Source organism: Haliotis rubra, unplaced genomic scaffold, assembly GCF_003918875.1.
Source record: "Haliotis rubra isolate DU_JTF1 unplaced genomic scaffold, ASM391887v1 Scf120, whole genome shotgun sequence".
Taxonomy (NCBI): domain Eukaryota; kingdom Metazoa; phylum Mollusca; class Gastropoda; order Lepetellida; family Haliotidae; genus Haliotis; species Haliotis rubra.
Window position 1 is genome coordinate 1281162 of NW_025765115.1, and position 17818 is coordinate 1298979.

General features: G+C 38.3%; 2 protein-coding genes across 3 annotated transcripts; one reads left to right on the forward strand and one right to left on the reverse strand.

The window, feature by feature from the left end:
- Positions 1-267: 267 nt before the first annotated feature.
- On the reverse strand, positions 268-1714 carry LOC124263729 (myosin-2 heavy chain-like). Its single transcript, XM_046698396.1, has 3 exons — positions 1587-1714; positions 1306-1351; positions 268-1037 (listed from the first exon to the last, which is right to left on the reverse strand). Exons 1-3 carry the CDS (start codon positions 1711-1713, stop codon positions 425-427), a joined length of 786 nt encoding a protein of 261 aa, XP_046554352.1. The 5' UTR covers position 1714; the 3' UTR covers positions 268-424.
- Positions 1715-4033: 2319 nt separating this feature from the next.
- On the forward strand, positions 4034-16240 carry LOC124263336 (AP-5 complex subunit beta-1-like). 2 transcript variants are annotated; one of them, XM_046697916.1, is made up of 13 exons: positions 4034-4170; positions 4911-5002; positions 5953-6079; positions 6338-6466; positions 6889-7001; positions 9904-9952; positions 10221-10385; positions 10750-10824; positions 11101-11238; positions 12548-12695; positions 13617-13772; positions 14982-15071; positions 16194-16240. In XM_046697916.1, the coding sequence occupies exons 1-11, from the start codon at positions 4036-4038 to the stop codon at positions 13754-13756; spliced, it is 1311 nt and encodes a 436-aa protein (XP_046553872.1). In that variant the 5' UTR covers positions 4034-4035; the 3' UTR covers positions 13757-13772; positions 14982-15071; positions 16194-16240. The 2 variants fall into 2 exon arrangements, with proteins under 2 accessions (XP_046553872.1, XP_046553880.1); XM_046697924.1 differs by having other exon boundaries at positions 4048-4130.
- The last annotated feature ends 1578 nt before the right edge of the window (positions 16241-17818 follow it).

Below are 17818 nucleotides of genomic sequence, written 5' to 3' on the forward strand. Positions count from 1 at the left end.
ATTATCAGTAGACTCACTTCAGCAGTACAACTACATGATCAGTGGACTCACTTCAGCAGTACCACTACATGATCAGTAGACTCACTTCAGCAGTACCGCTACATGATCAGTGGACTCACTTCAGCAGTACCACTACATTGTCAGTAGACTCACTTCAGCAGTACCGCTACATGATCAGTGGACCCGCTCAAGCAATTCACCAGTACCACTACATTGCATAAACCCTAACGGCAGTTCCAACAAAACAACCAACAATATTTGATCAGGAACAAATTTTAATCACAGTAAGACCAAAGTTTTGCTTCACAAATATTTAGTGTCCATCTCATAAAGAAAGTTCTGGTCATCAAACAAAAACTGGAATTTGTATGAACACACTCAATGGAAATATTCTTCAACAATCACATAACAATCTCTAAATGTCTTAATGCATCTGGCGAACTCTTCTTGAGTATCTGCGTGACTGTTTGGTGAGATTTTGACCACTCTTAATGTCCTTCGTTCTGAGTTCTTTCCCAGGAGTCACCTTGGTCTTTCTCTCATCCATGGTCTTCTTCACACTATCCCCACAACCAGAGGGTGTGCTCCTGTTGTTCTGTGCAGGCTGGATCTTGGCCGGTACTCTGCTTTTGTTTTTTCCTGTATAGGGTCTTTGTGCCTTCTTCGGGTGGGCTGGAGGAGCTACGACTGGGAGACTGGCTTGTGCCTTGACTGGAGTTTGGCAGGTCAGAGATAGAGCCTGACGCCGGATGGATTTCACCTGCTTGAGCTCTTGCTCCAGCTTCTTCTTCTGCTCTGCCTCCGCCTGTTTCTCATTCTCCCAGCTACTGGTGAGCTCCTCCAGCGTCTGTTTTAGTTCCTGCAGTTCGGCATGCTCCATTGTCAAACTGAGCTTGAAATTTAGATATTCTACTCTGAACTCCGCCCTCTCTTTTTCTGCTTTACGTCTCAGTTCATGTTCACGTCGGAGCTCGCGGCTCTGTTGCTCATTCACCTGGCGCAGGTTCTCGTTTACTTGGAGAAGATGGTCAAGAAGGCTGCGGAAAGAGACATAGATTGCTCCAAAACACATGTATTATGATTATACAAGAGTATGCAACAACTGTCCTCAAAATGCCTTTCATATGATTGAATATATAGTTTTTTACTTCTGTTTGTAATTTTTCCCCACAACACAGTTTCTTCTCAGATTTTCTTATGCGAGACAGCTTGAAGTACTGAAAGTATATTTCCGTGTCTCCTTTTGATACATTCTTTTGCCACCGGAAAACGGAAAAGACGTCTAGTCGCCCAGCTTCTGCTTACCTCTCTTCCATATCTCCAACTTGAGCTTTTAAGTCCATGTATTGGGCTGAAAACAAAAAAACATGGACTGCGTTAAACAAGTCCAACATCAGGACGTGATTAGTGACCTGAACGCAGTAATTCTCTTCAGATGTTTAGCATGTTGACAAAGATTATGCATCCACTTGAAACAATAGATTTGTAAATCTATGTGACTTACAAAAACACACCCCAGTTTATCTATTTGTGTTGTCACTCTTAATAAATAAAAATTCTTAAAATTGAGTAGACCGATGACCTACCGAGTAAATCATTGTGTAGATCCTTTGATCTAGCGCAAGACAAGATAGACGCCGCCTCGTCTTCCATCTCGAGAATGGGAGAGAGAGGTTTTCGTTGCTTCAAACGACCTTCCGTGCACAAAGCCATCTGTTTGATAGAAAAATACACATTCTTTTTAAATTTCGAAATCTACGTTTTTAGCACTTTCGGTAATGCCTCTCCCGACGAATGAGGTCAAGATTATTTAATGGCGTGTTTTTATTTTGGAAATGCAAGATAAAAAGCACATAAATAGTATAGTCTTTTCAACAGACTTGCTTACCTCGTCTGCAGCAGATGAAGCTCACAGGTATCAAATATCAGCAATCAGTAATAGGCTGATGTTTATGACAAGCAACAAATGTACGTCTGAGCACAAAGACAAGACAATGCGCTTAGAACTGAGAACTTGGACTAGGAACGTCGTCATGGAACCATTCTATGACGTCATTGCTATTGTGACGTCACACACACTGTTTGCTTATCATGGACAACTCATTTTGAATGTAATGTTTCGGTTCCTGAAGTTCGGCATGCTCACACCATAGTTAAACGATCCATGAAAACACGGGTTAGAATTGTCCTCGGCAGCTCGTGCCTGTAAGAGGCGACTAACGGAATCGGCTGATCAGGCTCGCTAACTTGGGTGATACATGTCATCGTATCCCAACTGCATTGATCGATGCTCATGCGTTTGATCACTGGATTGTCTGGTCCATACTCGATTATTTACACACCGTCGTCATAAAGCTAAAATATTGCTGAGTGCGGCGTTAAACGACCAACAAACCAAAACTACGTGTCCCCCCAGATGATCCGACCCATAGGCAATGCGTCATACGCGTATAGGGAAGCACAGGGGCGTGTCACGCTTAGAAACAGTGTTAGAAAGACATATAGGTATATAGGCCCTACCCTAGTACTATATACTATATAAAGGGCCTTTTATATAGTACTAGGGTAGGGCCTATATACCTATATGTCTTTCTAACGCTGTTTCTAAGCATGACATGCCCCTGTGTCCAGATCCACAAAGCGTTTGTAACGTTACGACCTATCGTAACACTATACTTTATCATAGGCTTACGAATGGCATATATACGAACGTTTTGTGGATCGGGCGCCTGAACACTTCCACTGCACCTCCGTAATGGCATCAATGTCTTGTGTGACCTCCCAGGGCGGCCTAGACGCGACGCTTACCATTAATGTAAATGTTCCAACTGCCGTACATTGTTGGGCAGGTTGGATCATTGTCTTGTCTGTCGCCCGAGGCTATGCTGGAGATGTGCCAGTGTGGAGGTCATGGAATATTCGAGCAGTGTAAGCAGACAATGTCCTGTAGCAATAGTATCCCTTGAAGAGGGAAGATCTGCTGGAACATATTGGGCGTTCAAATTCCCATGGTTAAACCTCTTGGGTACATCCTAGCGACAGTCGTTCGCCTATACCCATCCATTCGAGGAAGGAACTAGATGAACCTGCTGTCTACGTTAAGCGGTAAATTAATACCCTTGACCAGTCAGGTTACTGCCAACATTCCACAGTTCGAGATAACCGAAGAGAGATGTTGACAAGTCAACGCCAATGCGCGACTGGGTACTGTATGTGGGACCAGAGACCTGGTGGGACCGAACTTCTGCGGCACACCATGTCTGTTGTCAAAGCAACCAAGCGGCGTCACGAGGGCGTATTTCGGAACCGACGGGATAGCAGTGATTGTCTCCTAAATTACCATATAACATGGGAAACTGACAAGCAGCAATTTAGACCATTATCTGACATTTCCGTTATCAAAACACCCTCCCAATATAAAACTATTCATTCTCAGAAGCCAGTTATACAGATAAATACATACATTCCTTCCTGATACTATGTCTGATGCTCGTGCTATTTTAAACGTAGTCTGACCAATTCCTTTAAATCAATGTTTATTTAAGTGTACATTACTTTTATGTTTTTGTTCAGAAACTGCTCTCTTAAGAGTGCCTGGTCACTTTGTGTTACGGATGAATCACCGTTATCAACACGCACACGCGTGCGCACGCACGCACGCACGCACACACACACACACACACACTCCCCTTAATACCTTGATTGTGTTGGTGTAATTCAATCGTTTTTGTCCCGGGAATTTGTAATGTCAGCTGCAATTGTCACTTGCATCTAAAATATTGCCCCCAAAAAAGCGACAACCTAACACGTAATTCTTTATAATAATGGGTTAAAATTCATCGTTAATGTGTTATCGTTCATTTAAGAAGATTACATGAGTAGATTACTAAACTTTGCCCAATATGTACGTCCTTGATTTAACTGGTAAAATTCAAATTGTAGTTGCTATATAAATTGCTTTCTTACACAATGATTACTCTCCAAAGTGTAACACAATGACTGCTCCCTTGTTACTTTCGTACCTCCAGTCTAAAGATGTCTGCTAGTCGAATTTCCTCGTCTGCTTCGGGCGAAATCAGGCAAATTGTTGCCAATATCAGACAGCATGTTGCGTTGGGGACAACTGAAACGTTGATAGAGGATGAAAACTTTGTTTTCCAAATGCTTAAAGTAAGATTCGGGTATCTGTAGTCTTGTAAGTGTATTATTAAATGTCTCGTCCGGAAATAGTTCACTCTACTACAGGAGACCCTCGCCGAGCTCCACCCTCCTTTTACGACTAGGCCTAACAGTGTCATCTAGACTAAGTGTCAGTAGTTATTGCTCTTTATTTACTGGTTTAATTGCCATATTATTATTAGGACTTTATCAGATACCTAATTCCAGCTTTACAATTAACAATACCACATGATCATGAGGTTGTGAACAAAGTTCGAGAAATTAGGTAAAAGTTAAAATCATTAAAATCACTCACATTGGTATATGTATCTATGGTATATAACTAGTGTGTGAAATTTAGGGTAAGACTTCCTCCCGTTCCCCCATCCCAAATAAATTTTATAAATTAATATATACTAAAATTGTTAACAAAACCTAACACAACAATTACTAGAGAACTCACAAAAATAACTAAAAACACGAAACTTATTACAATATATCTAGGGTCAAACCATGTTGCATTACCTTTGTTAATCTGCAGAAGAAAGAAATGGGGGAACAGAAGGAACTCTTTCCAAATTTAGAGATATTCATTGCGTAAGATTTGGATAGACCATCATGTGAAAGGGACACAAAGATTGTCTTTGACCATGGACTATATAATTTCATTCTCAATAGACATTGTTGATGACCCTGTAAATTGTAGATTTGTAATGCCGCTGCACTGGTTATTCATGCATGGTTATTCACAGTTGATGGTGGAAGATGCAGTGGATACTGGAACAAAAACAGAATTCCTGAGGGTGCTTGAAGACTGTGGGGGTGATGTTCTGGACACTAAAAGGTAAATGGTAATCTCTCTAACTACCCAATGCTAACCCAAGAGACTAAACCTTTAAGTATACCTCAATCAAAACTCTTTTATACCACAGTGACTGCATAAGGCAAACAATTTCCGAAATGAATATATGTACCACATGTATAATTTTTGTTGTACATATGAAGATTGTAAAAAAGAAAGTATATTCAACACACTATTTTCTTAAAATAATGAATACCTATATATAGTATACCAACAAAATACATGGAGGTAATTGAAAATGGTATGAACTAAATGGATATCTAGGTGCTAAATGAAAACTATCCATAAGCTAAGGGATTGTTCATAATTTACGGCAAGGGTGTGTGATGATGATTTTAATGGGGGTCACCCATTTTGTTTGGGGTGGGGGTTTGTCTCATCAATTTTGTACACATGATCTTGGGAGGGGGAAGGCATCATTGATTTTGTACATGACATGCAGGGGGGTCACTTACTTATACATAAATTTTAGGGGGGTCTTTCACATTGTACATTCTTCTCAATAAAAATCATCATCACCCACCCTAGCCATATATTATGAACGGCCCCTAATTGGAAGACAAGGCATGGACCAATGGGTTTCTGACAAAGAATGGACTTATTTAAAATTGTTTGGATCATAATATTTAAACCTAGTTTTTCTGTGAGAGCAAATTATGTTATTATGGTTATGTATATTTCTCTTATTGTTGTTTACCCTAAAAATAAAACCATGGACAATAGTTCAGTTTGACACAAACCTGTACTGACATTGTCTAATTCTGGACCAAAGCTAAGCTGAATTTTCATAAATGAGTCTATATGACAGTTTGTACATGGTTCAATGAAAATCTTTGTCCTGTTAAAAATATGATGACAACATCTATGGCTTATATCACTGTATACATGATGGTAAATTGTTAGTAGATATTTTCCTTTTACCATATTTTCAGTATTGATGATGTTGCTTCCAATCTGTTTGGGATCTTCCGTCAATATGAGAGTCGAGATGACAGCACCAACTTCCTCACACAGCTTCTTATAACAGTGACCACATTGTTAGTCAGCTGTCAGAATATTGTAAGATTTTATATATTGTATTAAAACTGACATGATATATGAGCACTGTAATATAACCTTTGGCACAAATAGTATCTAATATGCTGCACAAAATTTGAATTATTCAACATACGATCAGACAACACCCAATAGTAATTCTAGTTGATATGTTGTTGTCAAATAAGATGTGCACTTCAAGGTGTTTGAAACAATATGAAGCCTATGAACGTATAAGGTTTTCAAAATGATATGAATGTGTTAATATTGGTATGATTTCAGCCACATGATCCAACTGCATCACTGATAGAAATTCTATGGAGTATAGCTGCCAAAGTGAATGACGTCAGCAACAGGAGACTGAGGGCTGTAGCATGTCAGTGTATGGTTCAGTTGGAGCAGACCTCACCGGTGAGTAGCCGAAGTTAACATGGCATAGCACTGGGGCTCTTCTAGTTGTGATTCTGCGGGTCTCTGGATCATGTTTGATGAGTGTTTTCATAAACTGGGGTGAAAGTGTGACCACAGTACCATTAATAGTTTAAATAGAAACTATCAGCAAAGCCGTATGCTAAATATTTACAGTGTCATATTTTAGCATGATCTTTGTCATTGCACTGATACCCAAATAGAAAGATTTAGGGAACAGCTCTCTCTCTCTCCCTTGGTCCCCTACTGGAATGATATCTAGGTCAACTATGATATAATTTTGGAAACAACATTTTTTAAGGATGATCTTACCAAACTACAGCAGAAACAAGATCTCATTTAAAAATATCAAGCAAAATATTGCATAAAGAACTGTTTAAGGTTAAATAAAATCTTTTTCTTAGGGAGTGATGTGGCGGTGGCGAGATCGACTTGTACAGGCTGTGAAGCAGGACCGGTCCGAAGTGTGTCAGGACTATGTGACACTCCTAACAACTGTGCTGTACCACATGGCAGGGTGTGTGACCCAGTTATCAATAACCCGTGAAGATCTGGGTTAGAATTGATCTTCAGTAACCCATGCTTGTCGTAAGAGGTGACTAACAGAATTGGGTGGTCAGGCTCGCTGCCTTGGTTGACACATGTCATCGTATCCCAGTTGCATAGATCAATGCTCATGCTGTTGATCACTGGATTGTCTGATCCAGACTTGATTATTAACAAACTGCTGCCATATAGCTAGAATATTGCTGAGTGGGGCGTAAAATTTAACTCACTCACTTATCAATAGATGTAGCAATATGCAGGTGTCACTGGAATGTGAGAAAAGCATGTTGTCTACTATGATAATTAACCCAAGCCTATATATTTTATTATGTTTCAGAAACATTTGAATTGAAGTTCAAAATATGTCAGTATTTGACCTGACTGACAAGAACTTCAGATAATTTGAAATTATTTTGTTAAATCTTTTTCAAGTTTGTTCATATTTCTCCCAAAGATTTTCATGAAAATATCTGGAAAAGTAAGTCATGTTAGGAAAGCCTTATATGTTATTGAAAATATGTAATTTGAATAATATCACATAATTTTGAAAGTGTTGATATTCAGCAAACATTGAATATTATTTTTTAATTTTGCGTACAAGAATGTTGAGAAGAATAAGTTGATTATATCCAGGACCCGGTTGTATCAAACTTTAATGAAGCTTTAACATGACATTAAACGTTCATTAAGTAATGTGTCATTAAATTCTGTTGTACTAACGTTTTAATGATGTGGTTTTGTCATTAGCGCGTGTCATTAACTTAATGAAATCCCTGGGGTATCATTAGAGTGTCATTAAACTTCCTGGAAAAGTGAACATTGCGCCAGAATTTCGTTTTCACAGCACTGGATCTACCTACAGCTATAAAATTACACAGAAATGTAGAGTATTAAATGTCCTATCTCATGGTATAAACTCAGTTTGAAACGTAGACACTGCTCAATGTTACCCCTAATTTTGGTATGCGTTAAAAACAGTAAATTACTATGCTACTATATTTTCAATTTTGGCATCTTTACGGAAAGTGTGAGCGAACAAAATTCTGCCTGATACCTGAACGACATAGGTATGTATTAAATTAGATTGTGTGCTTATGTATAACGTTATACACTCAATCTTAAAAATGACTCACAATATTTGTTGAAAAATGGATTTTCCCTATGACGTCAAATGGCTACAAAAAGGTCATTAATACGCTTATAAAGATCAGGGGTCATCAGTCCGCTATGCTTAATACTAAGTCATTGTAACTCAGATCACTTGGAGAGAATTTGCTGTGAATAAGGACACTATATTTTCGTGAAGTTTTGTTCACGGAATTATCGAAAACAATGATACTCAAATCATTTGTGACAAACGCGCACCTGGCCAATGATTATACGACATTGTTTTGTCTATAACACAACATAAACAAATTCAATGAACAAGACATATATATCCTTTAAAAAACGTGTGTATATATACATTTCATGAAATAAATAAATCATTTTTATTTATTATGTCAATTTTACTTAGGTTTAAAATACTAAATGTTGATAATGAAATTAGTTTCATGAAACCATATGTGAACGATACGCAAAGTATACATTAATACTAAGAGTGTAATCAGCAGGACAGTGTGATTGTGTTTAATCTTATTCAACCGACCTTCACCTCAAAGAAATTGCCACATATGTCCAACAATGTTGACATATGACATCACTACCGATGACTGATTTCTCATGAAATGGCGGCTTTGTGGATATGGATATCCACGATTTTGTGAGGGAACCTTTGTCCATAAATGTTATGATGTAAGTAATCGGAAACATTCTGACTATCTGCGTATGGTTATTTGTTTTTATTGTTTTCATTGAAAAAGTCAGAAATGCCGATAATTGCCTATGTCGTTCTCAATGATTTTGCGTCTGGCATGGCGTCACGCTGCACAGAACTTTCGAAGGAATATATCAAATTTCTGTATTGTATCTGTTTTTAATTTTCTAGTTCTTGCTACGATACTCTTTCCGTGCATATTCTAAAAGTATTGAACTCATGCATGCTACAAGTTGACAAACTGATGTACAAAAACTTGAGAAAATGCTGCCCAGTATAAATTCTGCTTTGTTTACTTTCCTAGCAAGTGCTGTGTTATGAGCACAACGCTCCGTTTTCACACCCAATATGTTTCGTTTTTTTCTAGACACTTGGTTTTAGTGACAAAGACCATTTGTAAGTTGATTCTAAAATGTATGAGGAATTCAGCGATGCATTTGTCACAACTGAATATGAAATATACGTGATGTAATAGGCGTCATATGACCGGCCTTTGCGAAACTTGATTTTGTAAACACTATCCAATATGGTGGAAAGCTCACGTCGGCGTTCGTGTTCGTGTATTTTCCAAAACGTCCCATCCGATTCTAGGTTTATCGGGACGTTTTAGAATTATGTAGATGTGTTTCTTCACAGCAGTGAAAATGTTTGTTTCTGTTCCGAGGTTTAGCCGTAAAGATGGCATTTTGACGGACGACCGAGAGTAACGCTTACGTGTTTACGTCACGGAATTGTGGGAAATATTTAGGGGAATCCCCGAATTTAATGAAAATATTTACATTAGGACGTCATTAGATAATGATACGCTAATAAGTGTTTGATACAACCATTTTTAACGTTGCCATCAACTAATGATACATTAAGGATTTAATGTATCATTAGGGTTTAATGTTGACATTAGTTAATGAAGCAATGATACAACCGGATCCAGGTTCTCAAAGTGCCTTAGTTATATAGTTACACAGTTACCTACTGTCCTGTGGCTCAAATCTGGAAATTGCTGTGCGACAAGAAAACATATTTGATTTTTTTCTTTTAATTCTTCTTATATTTTCAGTGATATTGGTGCACCTGAAAGTCCTGTTACCCCAGATTTTAGTCCAAGGGTAAGGATCTTACTCCACAACAGATCAAGCTAACATGTTGTCTTAGGTGTATAAATACCAGTATTAGTAAACACACAAAAGCACCAGAATCTATTTTAGTGGAACATAATAAGGGGTTTGATCAACACACTGGTCCACTACACAAATACAAGTAGTCATGAGCCAGACCGATTGTGCTTTATACTTCGGTTGTCAAATTAGATAATATAGAAAACATAAAGCTATGACTGACAAGGATGTACATGTCCATTGCACACGTCTGTTTCAGTCCAGCGTGGAGAGGATGGTGTCTGTTTCAGGTGGCTCTGGTGACACACTGTCTGCAGTCTCCTACATCATGGACCACAGCACCATCTTCACCCCAGCAGGGCTGGTGGACATCCTCACCTCACTGTCCGGCATTGTACAGAACTCCCCCAGCATCTCCCCAACAGTATGTAGACTTCTTGTCAGTAGTTAAACATGTGTACTATAAGATCAGCGTTCAGCCTATGGTGAAATGTATGGTTCACAATAGATTCACTAGAAAGCAAACTACATGATTATGATGCTATTCAACGTGACTAGTTTAAAAACAAGATCCTTTCAAATGAGCTTATTTTATGGCTTGCTGCTTGATGTCCTTGTAGTTGAACTGTAGTCTTTTGCATTTATGGTATCTCTGAAACTACAAGGCCTCACATGGACCTGACATTTTATGTAAATGATCCCATCGTAACTTAGCCATCATGTTTTTTCAAGTATCGCAGAAGAGCTTTAGTGCCTTGTGGTTTATCATGTATTATTCATGATTTCAGATCTTTAAACCTCTAATGCTTCACCACATGGCCACCCAGGACCCCTGTCTCATGCACATTATTCTCTATCTTCAGGTGAGACTAGTTGTGTGTTTAAATTGATAGCTCATATTGATGTGTTACTCTGCAGAATCAGTGCCATATGTTATAATCCTTTAAAGTATGTTAGCATTACTTTGACTAATGGGAGACTTCTCAAATCAAGACACTGATTTGTTTATGTGACATCTCTGAACTGAGAATGGTGTGACGTTGTCATATTGCTCTTGTGAATCATTTGTCAGACAGTTTGATCCGTGTCTCCATGGCATGTTTTAGCATTATATATGTTGGCTGAGACTTTTGTTTCAGCGAGAGTACTCAGGGGAGATTCTGACATCATCTGAGGAAAAGTTACTGATGAAAAGGCTTGTGACAGCTGTCAATCAAAAATCCATAAGTCCTGCCTACAGGCTTGTATTTCTTCAGTGGTTCCAAGGATACTGCCAAGTAAGATTTCCTCTAGAAATGAGTTTCATGAAACATTCTTGGGATTGATTTTGTAGCTGCATAGAGCCTCAACAAGATACATTGTTGTCATCAAATTACAATGTCACTAAAGTTAAAGGATGCCATTCCTAAATTAAATCGTGAAAGTATACAATAGACCTTCTTTAATATTGGAGAATTAAGTAAGAAAACAGAAAAAGCATTTAAGTAGGAAATGACTTCAATATCATGACACAGTAATGGGAATTAGTGGTTTGCTTTGTCATAACATTTATCTTTCTCGCATACTTAACCGTTCCGCTAGAGAAAATAAATCAGTTTATGTCTTTATATGCCTGATTACCCATGGAGGAGCATTGATTTTGACGAAATTACACATCATATGTTAATTCAGTGTATGTTTGTAGGAAAGATTGCTGCAAAGCAAACTGTGATATTCTCTCTGTAACTAGCACCACAGATTCATTGTACATGAAATTGGAAGATAAACTTTTGAAAAGCAGTTCTTTGAGAGGCATTTTAGAAGTTGTGAAGATGAAGGAAAACTAAGTTCTATGGATATCACTTCCTTGATAACGGTGTTAGTACCTGCACCAAAATACCACATTCATTGCAATAAAGAAGTTGAAACTTAGTTTTCCTTTTGAAAAGCATTTCACTGAAATTATTATGTTCTTTTAATGTTCTGTTCTTCATAAATAGTGCAGTGTTCACGAATGGTGTTTCAAAGTAACAGGACATTGGGTCCTGTAAGTTTAAGATGTCTGTCTGACCCACTGAAACTTCACAGGACCCATGGAATAAAATTAAACACAAATTTCAGATTTAACATTTCTTATAATTGGCATTGAAATTATTAACAAACATAAGAAAAATTAAGATAAAATAAACAGCAAACAAGTGTCACATGTCACATAAAACAACTTCAGTCAAAGTCATTGTGAAATATACAGTCGGACACTGGGGCCGGTGGGTTGTAGACTTCTATCGGACTGTTGGCGAATCTGCCGGATTTGTCAGAGGGTCAGACGCTATTCGCGAACACTGATAGTGTGTTCTACTTACCATTTCACTGCAGTATATAACAGTTTTTGTTTTATTACTTTGAGACCTTTATTTTGAAAAGTCAAATGCCTTTAACCCCATGCATTCTGAATATGATTGGCAGGTGTCCCAACTCTTTTCTTACTGTCAAGTCTCTGCATAAGTAGGAGTCCAGTAAAACAATAGATGTTGACAGATCCCAAGATATGAATGGATGACAACATACCTTAGACCGCCATGTGATGTGTGTGAGATATCCTTGCAGCTGGAGGATGAGGAAGACAGCAGTGTTATGGGGCATGTGAGAGAGCAGCTGTCATGGAGACTGCTGCCTTCAGTGTTTGACTCCATTGACCTCCATGTCGGGAAGGTGTCAACCCTGAACATCTGCACCCAACTACAGTCAGAGACAGGTATACATTTCTGTATAAATAGTAATGAGATTGGGGGATCTTTTCAAATTGTAGTAGGCAAGTGGAAATGGTCATGATTTCTTGAATGTCTTGAAAACAATTAGCCTGCTCCAACCGGGAGTCCATCCAGTGTTAGATGTCACATTTTCATCATCTCCTCACACACTACAAGGCCAGCTGTGGCAATGAAACTTTGTCTGAATGATTTCAGCTATTGTGTTTGTAAAAAGTTCACACATAATAAACATTGCCATGACTAAAGCTTCATAATTCAGGTGAGCTATGGAGCTTGGTGGCTCTTTTCTACCATTCTACATTTACAGATCACTCACAAATTTTTATAAAATTGTACAAAATTACATTTTTAATCAGTGATTCTGTATTTAGTAAATCCAAAAACAAATAACCATTTGACAGGTTCTCTGTGTTTTTCCTTACAGGACAAGATGTTATTTGTGTTTTTATCAACCACAAACTCTGTTTCTTAATCAAAATTTGAAAATCAAATACATTTATTACAATTTAAGCTTGTTGAAAGTATGTGAAAGACGAGATCCCTGGGCAGTGAGACAAGTTTGAACCTTATCTGTAAAATCTTTGTAGCATAATTCAGTTCTGTCACTGTTTCCCATCTTGAGCTGTCTTGGCTAATATGCACATATCCCTTCATGTATTATTCATTGTTTTGCCGCTGTCAGATGTCAGGTTCCCCATGGGACATTAGGCTTTGGCAGAACACCCAGACAGGCAATTTGTTAATAACTGCTCAGATCTGTCCTTTCCCAGAGTGGTTTCATTATTTACCACCATGGAATAAATCAATGCTGTTCTTTGACATCTTCTGAGTCCTAGGAGATTTGAAAGTAGGAATCATTTAATCATGTGCTCGTGTAAGTCTGTGAGGCTTTGTTTCCCTGTCAGGTTCGGAAGAGTTGTCTCTCCTGCTGTCTAGCCTCACCTATTTAAAGAAGCTGACTGTTTGTACTGGGAACATAAGGTGGCGGTCTCACTGTACCGCTGTCTCTTCAACATCCAGGCCAAACACTGCTCACAGGATGTAGCCACGAATACTATCAAGTAGGTGTTTTTTTAACTTTGTGTTTTGTGTATGTGTGAAATCTTAAACAATATATTCAATCACTTTCACTTTTAGCCAGGGTGGTGTCAGGTTGTATTTTCATATCCAGTAGACCAGGAGCTTCTTTCACGAAGCAACCTTTACTAAGGTTAACCTTAACTCCCATTCTTTAACATTGCACTAAGGTTACCTTAGTGACTTACAATCACCTTAGTGCTTTGTGAAAGGAGGCCCAGGCTTGTTTTTACATCCTTTTTCATTATTTTTACCTCTAGGCATGTGACTGAGCATTACAAAACTTACCTGCTGAAAGCAAATGCTTTGACTATTTATTGTTCAAAATTCAGTTGGTTTTATCTAAATCTATCACACTTACACTTTTCAGTGAAATCATTAGTTATATACCGGTAACCGTAAACTATGTTTATTATGAACATGCTTATATTGAACTGACGGGTATAACAAACTGTGGGGGTTTTCCAAGCTATTGGCTTTATATTTTCGTTGGAATGGAATGCAACTAAAACAAAAGATCACTTTTTACCATCATTTCAAATTTAATGATTTTAGCTCACCCGAGTGAAAGGCTCTTACTTTTATTCTTATACCGTTGTCAAGCAAGAGTGTCTTGCTTAACACGGTATAAAAATCTACACCAAAACATCACATCATCATATAATAAAGAAGTTGTTGTCTATAGAGTATCGTACCTTTTTCTTATTATTCAGCAACTTGTAACATGACCCGTGAAGGTCCGGGTTAGAATGAACCTTCAGTAACCCATGCTTGTCGTAAGAGGCAACTAACGGGATCAGGTGGTCAGACTCGCTGGGTTGGTTGACACATCTCATCGGTTCCCAATTGCGCAGATCGATGCTCATGCTGTTGATCACTGGATTGTCTGGTCCAGACTTGATTATTTACAGACCGCCGCCATATAGCTGGAATATTGCTGAGTGTGGCGTAAAACTAAACTAACTCACTCACTCAGCTTGTAAAATGCCAGTCAAACAGATCATGCCTGTAGTGAGTGAAAGTGAAGCATTATTTTATGTTGCTGTTTGCAATACTCCAGCAAAGTTGTGGTAGGAGATACCAGAATTGTCCTTTCCACATTGTTCCCTTGTACTGTTGTAGGGTATCACACCTAGACATTTGGTATGACAAGTCACCCTTGTTTACGTTGAATTATACCTGCAATATTGTAGAATCTGCCAGACAGTGTTAAGCAACTACCCCAAGCTGGTCCCCTTGGTGCTGAACTTCCTCCAGTGTGTCCGAGACCAGGCTGCAGATACGTATGTAGCGTAACTCCACCACTTGACTTTCTTAAGAACTTGTTAAAGGAACCTGTTTCTGTAAAGTGGTTATTGAGCCAGCCTAGTCCTATTGGAGTAATCAATCAAAGGACTACAGCTGTAGTAAGTCTATCGACTTATGATTGCCTTAGTGCTGACGCCTCATTTTAGAAAAGGTCCAGAGCATTTTTCACAATGCAGTTGTAAGATTATAGATGTTATTATTCACGTTCTTTAACATAGACTTCATAGAGATTTATAAGTATGACAGTCATAGACCGAGACCTGTGAAGGTCCAGATTAGAATATTATTTTCAGTAACCCATGCTTGTCGTAAGAGGCAATTAATGGGATCGGGTGGTCAGGCTGTCATCGGTTCCCAATTGTGCAGATCCATGCTCATGCTGTTGATCACTGGATTGTCTGGTCCAGACTCAATTTTTTACAGACCACCGTCATATAGCTGGAATATTGCTGAGTGCGGCGTAAAACTCACTCACTCACTCACTCAGTCAGTGATTGGCAGAGTTGTATCCCTTTGATCACGCCAGTGACCTCTGGCTATGACTTTGAATGCTAGTTTACCCCAGTTATTTTTGAAGGTTTATCAGCACCATATCCCTGAGTTTCACCCAAGTGATAAATGGCTAAGACTTCCATCATTTCAGGCTTTCATGTCAAAATAGCTGATATGCCATGATACAGCAGGAATACTGTTTAAAATGGCATTAAAACCAACTCACTCCATTATGAGAGTCATAAGTATACAATCAGCAAAATACCTGAATTTGAAAATCATCAGTTACAGTATGTCACTGTACCATGTCACTTCTTTTGCATTTACATTTGAGTTCCTTATATCTTTTAAAATACAATTAGTTTTCCTTCATGAATATAGGAATACTTGCTGATTCCTCTATGGTCAGTAAGATTTACCTGTGAAGAAATTAATACCTTACAAATATTCCTAATTGTAATTTACATTTACTATCAGAACCGAAAATTGCCTCCACTTTAAGAACTGTATTTGTCTAGCTGTTCTGAGCACGGGACAGGTTGGAAATGGAATCATGTTTTCAGCTGTTTTTGATTTCCATGTGATGTTGAATATCTGTCCTCCAGTGTGGTGTACATGAATATCCTGTCCTCTCTACACAACCAAGTATTATCTTCGTCCTCCGAAGATGTCCTCAGACAGTTTCAGTTCTACCTCCTTGTCCTCAAAACATCAGCTAAAGAGGCAGAGATAAGTCCTCTTGTAAGTACCTTCATTTAAAATACATTTTTAACTGAATTATGATTAAACACAATAATCAACTGAAACAACAGCTGTGTGAACATGTAGGAAAGTGATTATCTCCCTTTATTGTTTCAGCCTAAGAGAAATATACCAGTAATTCAGGAAGCAAGAAATTAAAAAACATTTTCATATTCACAGTATTGTCTTAAGACATATTTGACATACTAATGGACTTTTTTTAAATTTTAATCCAAATTCTGAGTGAAAGTATCATTTCAAGGTCTTAATAAAATCAAACAGCATTTTTGTTCTAATTTGGAAAATATCAGAAAAAATAATGCTGTTTACATAAGGGCTTCCTGAAACATTCCCATCTGAGAATATGCATGTGGCTGCTGAATCTTTGGTAACCATGTTGTCTGTCGTTATACAAACAGTGGAACTTAGTTGACACAAATTCCATGCCAAGGAATTATGTCTGGGACATATTTTGACATGTTTTCACGATCTGGCATTTGTTCTGCAGCCAACAATGAAGTACTTGCTGTCTGTGGTGGAGCGTGCTGTTAGTTATGACCAGTGCAGCTGGCACCTCGGCAATGCTATACTGGCTGTGATTAGAAGTGTACTGTTGAACCACCCTACAGAAGGAATTTTCACTGGTAACATCTATTACCATACCATTGGTTTTAAGAAATGCAGCCTGTTCAAATCCATCAATACCATTTTGTTCTTTGTGTGTGTTCATCTTCAACTGTCAAGCAGTATGGTACTGTGATCCTCTGAATGAAGTTGATGATATTATTCTGAAGGATTTGCCTCCATGTGAAACTCCTTGACCCACACATTTTTATGATATCAGAAAATCATTGTCCTCATCTCAGACATTCTAACAATATTAGGACAGGATATTGGGATAGATATTAAGTCATGTCACCATGTTGTGTGTCTACAGAGCTTGGTGACCTGCTCCATGAAACCATGCGACACTTCCTGGACATTGACATACAGGACAAGGCCAGATTCTACTATGCTCTCCTCACTGGGGCTGCCGACAAGAAGGTGAGCAAGTTGAACAAATTACCTCCTCTGTCTCAAGTTCAATTAAACCTGGTCAAAATCGTGACATCTGGTCATCATCATCTTTCAAACATTTTCTTTACAAGATTAGTCTGGTGAAGTGTCACTATGAATTTTGCAGATCCAGGACGTATTGAGTGATGCTATACAGGTCTGATGATGTTAAAGTGTCACATGTTGATATTACAGATCTGGTACAATTTGAGTGATTCAATGCAGGTTTGGTGATGTTAACTGTTAAGCATTGATTAACTTTATTCTGGTGATGTTAAAGTGTCACATGTTGATATTACAGATATATATGTATACCATGTATTGCAGATCCGGGACATATGCAGGTCTTGTGATGTTAAAGTGTCCATGTTGATATTACAGACAATGGTACACTTTGACTTGATTTGAGTGATGCTATTCATGCAGGTTTGGT

Coding starts and splice junctions, on each gene's coding strand:
- LOC124263729 (XM_046698396.1), bottom strand. CDS start 1,713: ATGGCTTTGTGCACGGAAGGTCGTTTGAAGCAACGAAAACCTCTCTCT. Junction 1,352..1,586: donor TCTACACAATGATTTACTCG/GTAGGTCATCGG, acceptor TTTTGTTTTCAG/CCCAATACATGGACTTAAAA. Junction 1,038..1,305: donor GTTGGAGATATGGAAGAGAG/GTAAGCAGAAGC, acceptor CTCTTTCCGCAG/CCTTCTTGACCATCTTCTCC.
- LOC124263336 (XM_046697916.1), top strand. CDS start 4,036: ATGTCTGCTAGTCGAATTTCCTCGTCTGCTTCGGGCGAAATCAGGCAA. Junction 6,467..6,888: donor AGTTGGAGCAGACCTCACCG/GTGAGTAGCCGA, acceptor TCTTTTTCTTAG/GGAGTGATGTGGCGGTGGCG. Junction 7,002..9,903: donor GTGCTGTACCACATGGCAGG/GTGTGTGACCCA, acceptor TTATATTTTCAG/TGATATTGGTGCACCTGAAA.